Source organism: Pteropus alecto, unplaced genomic scaffold (genome assembly GCF_000325575.1).
Source record: "Pteropus alecto unplaced genomic scaffold, ASM32557v1 scaffold44, whole genome shotgun sequence".
In the NCBI taxonomy this organism is placed as follows: Eukaryota; Metazoa; Chordata; class Mammalia; order Chiroptera; family Pteropodidae; genus Pteropus; species Pteropus alecto.
This window is the reverse complement of record NW_006436812.1, coordinates 3,446,468-3,453,694: the sequence shown is the minus strand read 5'-3', so window position 1 is coordinate 3,453,694 and position 7,227 is coordinate 3,446,468. Positions and strand designations below refer to the sequence as shown.

The following is a 7,227-nucleotide window of genomic DNA, read 5'->3' as shown; positions in this document are numbered from 1 at the left end:
CAGGCACACTCACTCCGCATGGCTAATAACCCAGAACACTTGCTTTGCTCTTGGGGGGGGGGGGTGCCAGTTTCCTGAGAATTTTCTTCCATCTAAAATAATGGAGCAGCAGTGAAGATTCAGGAAGCCTGAGATGTCCCTTCCTCACCTCCTCACATGTACCCCCCAGCAGAGCCATGACCTCCCTGGACTCCAAGAGGCCTTTGGAAGGTGGGTTTCAAGGTGAGGATACACTTCTAGGATGTAACCAACAGCTTAAGCAGGGGCCCAGTGGGCAGTCTTCAGTGACAACCAGAGAGTAAAGTTATCATGGGCTTCATCAAGAGCCTGTCCAGGTTTCAGTAGGGTGGAGACAAAGCTGGGCCGTAGCATCCTTGTCATAAAGTAAAGCTCCATTCCTGGGAGCAAGGGCAGACTGTTGGTGAGTGCCAAGATGTGTCAGGCAGGAGACCTTCCAAAATAGAAGAAATTCTCCAACCCAGTTGCCATCCACAGAGGGCTTAAAGTGCCAACTGAGGTAGGGCTGGGTCCTGGGTGCTCTCTACTGGCAAGGAACTGCAGAGGCCCTGGTCTCAGTCATTCCCAGGTCCTGGCTTGTCACAAGGGGTGTAAGGCTGAGGCTGTCTTCTCCCAAAGCTGCCCCAGGGAACCCTTCCCCCCCCAGCATGGGCAGCCAAGGGCAGTGTGGGGCCTCCGGCTTCTCCCTTGGGGCTAGAGTGGGTGCCTGCCCCAGCCCAGCTCAGCGGCAGCTTGGATCCACTGCCTGTTGCCTCTGGGTAGCCTGTCTCCTTAGTGACTAATGGTTTGAGCACCAGTTGGACTCTGCCCTGGCCTAGTCCTATCCTTCACCAGCCCCCACTGGTTCTGCATTCAAGCCTTCTGACTATAGGAATTGTGGTCTGTGCTTTCCCAGGGGAGGGCCCTGTCCCACCCAGCACATTTGCTGGAGGTTGGGCTTGCAGGGTCCAGCCTGTAGCCAGCCACTGGGGACTGGGACAGGAAGAAAGGTCCTTATGTGAAACCCAGGCAGACCGGAAGGCAGTTGTTAGCTCTGGAGGTCGGGATGCGTCCAGCCAGGCAGGGGGAAGGGTAGGCAGACAGAGGCTGGGATTCTGGGAACACAGGCCAGAAGCTAACTTCATGGGAAAAGCCTCGGGTGGGCAGGAAGATTCCAGAGCATGTTGTGGTTGAAAAGACAGCGACAGACAGGAGCAGTTTGGAGCCAGGCAGGACTGGGGGATATAGCCCTATGTTCCGGGCTCTGTCGGCACCCTCCCCCTCCACATGGAGCCAGCTGGCAGCAAAGCTTAGGATACGAGGCAAGACCACAGAGCCTGGTGGTGGTTTGGAACTCTTTCTTCTCCTTAGTTAAAAGGGGGAAAGGAAATGGGTATAGGGTACCCCTGGGCTCTGGGGGAGGCATGCAGACAACCCCAGCAGGCAGGCGCTGGGGGATAGGTGGGAAGAGTCCTGGAGTTTCCCACAATTCTTTTCTCTGCAGGGAACAGCAAGGCTGGCTGCTGAGGTGAGGGGAGGGGTGGGCCCTGGGGAGAGGGGTGGCGGGCAAGGGTATGGGGGGGCTCACTCTAACATGCAAAGTCTAGCTTCCCCATAAACTAGATTGTTTCTTGAAGAGTGACATACGTATAAATACACAGACACAGATACACGCACACATGCGGAGAAGGCTTTGCATTCCCAAGGGTGGGGATCTAGGCCTGCTGGCCCCAGAGCTCCAAGGCAGGAGCCAGCCAAGTCTCCGCAGCCCCCTGGGGTGCGGTGAGTCCTCTGGGGAAGTTGCTTGGTCTCTGAAGTTCTGTCCACCAGCACCCAGACAACTCTGAACCAAATCCATGCAAGTTGGGTGCCGCGTGCCTGCGCTTCTGTGTGTGCACCGACAGCCTATGTGCTGGCACGGGGGTCCTGGCTCTCCCCTCCAGGGTTCCAGGGAATGGGGTGCAGACAGAGGAGGGTGAAGGGGGCCCGTGGAGATGTCCTCTCCCCCACCCCACGGGGTCCTGGCCTCCGGGAGGGGGGAGGGGCCTCCCTTATCTCTCGGCCTCCATGGTAGGGTGGGCCCTTGGTTCTGAGGCAGCCTGTTGGGGGGCCAGGGGTGGCCAGTCTGACGCCGGGGAAGGGGGTGCCGGAGTCCACAGGGGTGGCTGCTGCAGCTGGTGGTGCTGTGGCCCCCCAGGAGGTGAGGCCACCGTCGGCCAACTGGGTGCTGCAAAGCTGCTGGTGGCGGCGTGGGGGAAGTGTGGTGGGGGCGACGTGGCCGTTGCGGCCATCGGGCTGCCACTGCCACCACTGTGGAAGCTCTCGGAGGCCTTGAGACGAGAGAACATGGTGAGGGCATCAGGGAAGTTAGGGGGCGTGGCAGGGGTGTTGGCAGGAGTGCACATCTGTGGAGGGGAGAGCAGAGGGGGTAAGGTAAGCACCCTTTCTGGGAGGACCCCAGCCTCCCACCGGCTCCTAGTTGGGGAAACTGCCCAGCCTCTGTTGGAAGCTTTCGTGCCCCTCCCTTGGGTGCACCCAGCCCCTCCCACAGTCTACCAGCCAGGGGCTCCTTGAGGAAAGGTGGAGGCTGAGAAGGGCTGATGGCTCCAAGGAGGTACCATCCCAGCAGCCCCTCCATGGCCGAGAGCCACCACAGCTTGAACGGGAGACCCCTGCACAGCTGCCCGAGGCTGAAGAGGACACTTACCATCTGGTGGTGGTGGTGGCTGTAGGGAATGTTAGTCTCCTGGAAAAAGGCGCTGAGGGCCGTCTGCAGGAAGAAAAGCCCAAGCTTACTCTCAGCACCCTGTCTGACCCTGCCAGGCGCCCCCTTCCCAGGCTCTCTGAGACTTGGTACAGCCTGGGCCTGGCTATCGAGTGGGAGAGGTGAGATGAGGCAGCATGCCTGTCACCACTCAACCCTCACCATTGCCCCAGGAGGCACCCTGGACCCCCAGGCAGGTCTGGTGGGTGATGAAGACCACTACGGCACTGCCTGCCACCTAGACACCAGGTGCCTCCAGTTCGCACATATCTGATGTCATCACTGAGACCTGGGGGACAGGTAAGCACCCTAGCCAGTCTCACAGGGAAAGGCCTCCAGCAGACCTTAGCCCATCACCAACGCCATAGGTGCTAAGTCCCTACTCTTCTCTGAGCCTCAGTTTCGCCATCTTGGAGCCAGGGGATGGTAAAGGCTCCCACATGTCAAGTCTGTGACTCACCTGCCCCTCTTCTTGGCTAACCAAGGGACTCTGCCCTGGTCTGGGCCTCAGTTTCTCTATCTACACCATAAAGGAACTGAACTAGGTGGCTTCTAGGTCGCCCCCATTCGCAGTAGTGACCTCCTAAAAGCCATGTTCCAGCTGAGAGAACGGAAATGAAGTAGGATGGTCTGGGTCTTGCACTCACTGCCCCGCTCACCTGAGCCTCCTGCGGAATGTTCTCAAGGTGGAGGAGCAGGAGAATGGTAGAGGTGAGTTCTGCACCCAGAACTATGAGGAACTGGGACGAGAGCTGGCCTGGGTCAGACCAGCTCATCTGGAGGCCTTGGGGGACTGGGGCAAGGGAATAGGTGGGGGGTAGGGGGCGCTCCAGGACAGCCTCTGGGAGCCCCCAGGGATGCACTGGCACTTGGTGTGTCCTGGCTCAGGCCCTGTAGGAGGGCGTCAATGAAAATAAGGGAACTGGCTGCTCTTGCGCAAGTGCTGGGTGAGGGAACCCATGAAGTGTGTTAAGGGTCCGCCCGGCCCTGCCAAGTCCCAGGCCCAGCTCCAAGCAGCCCCTGCCACTCTGCCCACCATCACCAACCCCTCAGGCTGGCCCCCCACAGCCCTGCACTGCCTAATCCCCGCCCCAACATACTCAGAAAACCAGCCTAGCTTCCAGAGCTTCTCAGGGGTTTTATAATTTTCTTAAAGTAAAATCAAATGAATTATTCTGAGAATTTGCTGCTGAAGACACCCTAACCCGATGTCCCCAAACAGGGGTATGGGAGATGAGGGGCCGCTGGTCTTTAAGCACCTTGTGATCCCTTTACCCCCGGAGGCCCAGGGATACACCCAAACCATTCCTGTACCAAGAGCAGCTCCAAACGCCACTGACTGTGAGGACTCCAGGGAGAACCATCTGCCCCACCCATTAAAGCAGACAGCGGTCCCCCTCCCCCTTCAGCCTCTGTCCCCATTAACACCTGAATCAGAGAATATGACCCAAAAAGAGGCCTTCAGCTGGGTAGGTCAGCCCTCAGCCAGTGTGCTGCTAGGTGGGGGTAGGAGAGTGGAGGGCAGAGAAAGGTTAGCCATAAGAAACCCCTTATTTACTCCCACACAGAGATCTAAGTTTTGGGGGTTCATGACCCATTTTCACCTTAAGTGAACCTCTCTAGTATCCATATCCCCATTTTACAGATGAGGAGACTGAGACTCAGCAAGCCTGGGGCACAGGGCTCTTACCCCTGGGGGCCATCAGTCGCCCCAGTCTGCAAGTTGCTCCTGTCCCTGCTGGGATCAGTCTTTCCCCAGGTATTTCAATCCTCAAAGCTACATTTTCAATTCCTGTCATCTAGAGACACCAACCCACACTGCCTGAGTGACCGCCCAGCTGGTGCCAGTCTCTGTGGGCTGGGCTGAGAGTGCCTGCCCACCAGACACCTGCCTGCCCAGCCTCAGGCAGGGAGGGAGCCTTGTACGCAGATGTGGGACTCAAGCAAACTGCCATGAATGTGGTTTTGCAAGTTTAGCCACATCTAGCCCCAGAGACAAATGGGCTGATTAGGGAGCTTCCTGAAGGGTGGGGCTGCCAGCCCTGGGGGTAGGAGGGGCATTCACTCCTTAGAGATCCACTCACACCCCCAAGGTAAAGAGGAAACTGAGGCCAGGGAAGGAAAGGGACCTGACCTGCCCAGAGAGCACCCTCCCATCTCCACACAGTATCACCAGATCTCTGGTAAGAAGTAAGTGGGCAAAGATCCTTTGGGTGAATAGACCACTGCCTCCCCACACTGTCCTAGGCTTTAGGTGGGAATTCTGATCCCTTCCAACCCGCAGAAAGCTCCCTTGGCTCTTGGTCCCTCTTGCAAGCCCAAACACTTTCCCTGGCCTGACTCCCCATCTGGAAACCAGGCTCTCGGGTCCCCGATGGGCACTACAACCAGCTGGGTCTGTGACCTAACACTTGTGAGGAATGGAGCTCAAGGGCCTCTGGCCTTATCCCTAGATAACACCCTGGGGCGGCTGAGTTAGGGAAGGCTAGGTGACTTCTTGGCAGCACATGCAGTGGGGACCGGTGCTCTATGGGTCAGGGAGGCCTGGGGGATGGGGGCCAGACTGAGGCAACTCTACCTCCTGCCCAGCTGATTGAAAGCTCCTGAACTGTACACCAGGTCTGCAACTTGCAGGTAGATTCCCCTGCCAGAACAGAGGCGGGCCCCAACACATCACAGTACACTCGGGTGTACACGCGTGGGTACCATTAGCCAAACAGCGACATGTATGTACACGAAGCACACACCCGGCACCCAAACCCCAGGTGGACTGCGTGTTTACACACGCCAACATGCCCACATGCTGCTTGGCACGTGCGTAAATACAAACGCACATGTACGTGGACACGCGCGCCGCGGGACTGCCCGGCACACCTGCAGATCCACACATGCGGGGCGGCTCTGTCCCTGGACCCCAAGGCTCTCCTGCCCCTACTCCGCCGCTCCGGTGGATGGGGGGGGGGGCGGGGGCAGGGCTTATCCAGCTATGCCCAGGCCCGGGTGTCCTCTTTCCGGCCCGCCGCCTGACCGTCCGGGCCGCGAAGCTGCCCCGCCCTGGCCGCTGCCCAAACAGAAGTGTGAGCCCCGACATCCCCACCGCCCAGGGACTTCGGGCGGGGATTCGGGTCCCCAGTGGGGGCAGACCACCCCTCCCGCTCACCCCGCGCGGGAGGTGTTTCCGGGGGCCGCGTAGACGCGGTCGCGCCGCTGGGCCCGACCCGCACGCCGCGTGTACGCGCTGGAACCCGGCCCCGGGCGCGCGACCGCTGGACACCCAGTCCAGTGCGCGGGCCCGGCCCCGGCCCAGCCAAGACGGAGCGCGCACCCGCACGTGTCCACACCGCACACGCTCCGTGGCACGCGCAGCCACGCGGGAGCGGCCCCCACCCCCGCTTCCCCGGTGGCCGCACACCTCGAACTGCCAGTGGGCCGCCTGCAGCAGCTGCTTCGCCTGGTCGGCCGCGCAGCCCGCCGTCAGCACGAACTGGTTGATCATGACCTGGTGCTTAAGCTCGTCCATGTTCACGGACATGGCGCCGCCACCGCCGCCGCCGCCGCCGCGCTGCCCGCTCCGTCCTCCCGCCGCCACGCGCTCCTCCGCTTCACGCGTCCACCATTAGCGAGCCGGCTCCGACTAATACAAATATTTACTGTGCGGCTCTGACTCACCGAGCCTCGCCTCGCTCCGGGGCCGCGGGGGGCATGCTGGGAGATGTAGTCCGCGCCGCTCCCGCCCGCGCTCCAGAGGGGGCTGCGGGCCGCGCTGTCGCGGGCCGGGCACCTACTCTGTGCAGAGGCGGACCGTGATGACAGCTGGGCATCCACGCCCCTGCCCTGGCACTAATGGGGGTCAGCAGGCGTAGGCCACAGGGATCTTTGTCAAGACCCCGGACCCCGATATGGTTGGCATTCCTCTGTGTTGAGACTCACGGGTGAGGGGGCTAGCAATTTTGGCACAAATCGGCAGTACTAGGCCTCAAGTCCCCAAACGTCCTGCACAATGTAGGCACCTATATATAGTCAGTGAATGAATGAATCTGTCTTTTAGGGCTCTGCTTCAAGTCACCGCCTCCAGGAAGCCTTCCGAGTCTCCTCAATGTTCCCAAGGGACACTTGGGAAACAGGTCCCTTCCCAGCCTAGGTCCAAGGATTAGGGTCGGCGCTGATACAGGTAGGCAAGGCCACCAGCTTCTAGTGCTTCGGGGTTCCCACCCCGCTGTGCTCCCACTTTCCCACGCAAAATCTCGTGCGCTTTGACGGAAATCTCGGCCTTAAGCCTGCTGGCGCCAGGACCGCGAAGAGCCAATTTCGGGAAGGTCCCGAACTCCTATTCCCAGAATGCCCCAGTTTATTTGCACCGTACCGTCCTGGGTGACGTCAAGTGAGTGAGGCCGCGCCTTGGCCAATGGGAGGCCGCGGGGTGTTAGGACCTGGCCATATAAGGTAAACAAAGCTGCGCCCAATGA

General features: G+C 60.0%; 1 protein-coding gene across 1 annotated transcript; it reads right to left on the bottom strand.

Annotated features, from left to right (window-relative positions):
• Positions 1-1,333: 1,333 nt before the first annotated feature.
• UBALD1 (UBA like domain containing 1) lies at positions 1,334-7,028 on the bottom strand. Its single transcript, XM_006913860.3, has 3 exons — positions 6,174-7,028; positions 2,705-2,767; positions 1,334-2,402 (listed from the first exon to the last, which is right to left on the bottom strand). The coding sequence occupies exons 1-3, from the start codon at positions 6,291-6,293 to the stop codon at positions 2,049-2,051; spliced, it is 537 nt and encodes a 178-aa protein (XP_006913922.1). The 5' UTR covers positions 6,294-7,028; the 3' UTR covers positions 1,334-2,048.
• Positions 7,029-7,227: the final 199 nt, after the last annotated feature.

What these genes read in the sequence shown, in the direction of transcription:
- UBALD1 (XM_006913860.3), bottom strand. Translation starts at nt 6,293, where the DNA reads ATGTCCGTGAACATGGACGAGCTTAAGCACCAGGTCATGATCAACCAG. An exon ending in CGGCCCACTGGCAGTTCGAG is followed by an intron (nt 2,768 to 6,173) that starts GTGTGCGGCCAC and finishes TTCTTCCTGCAG; the next exon opens with ACGGCCCTCAGCGCCTTTTT. An exon ending in GCCACCACCACCACCAGATG is followed by an intron (nt 2,403 to 2,704) that starts GTAAGTGTCCTC and finishes TCCCCTCCACAG; the next exon opens with ATGTGCACTCCTGCCAACAC.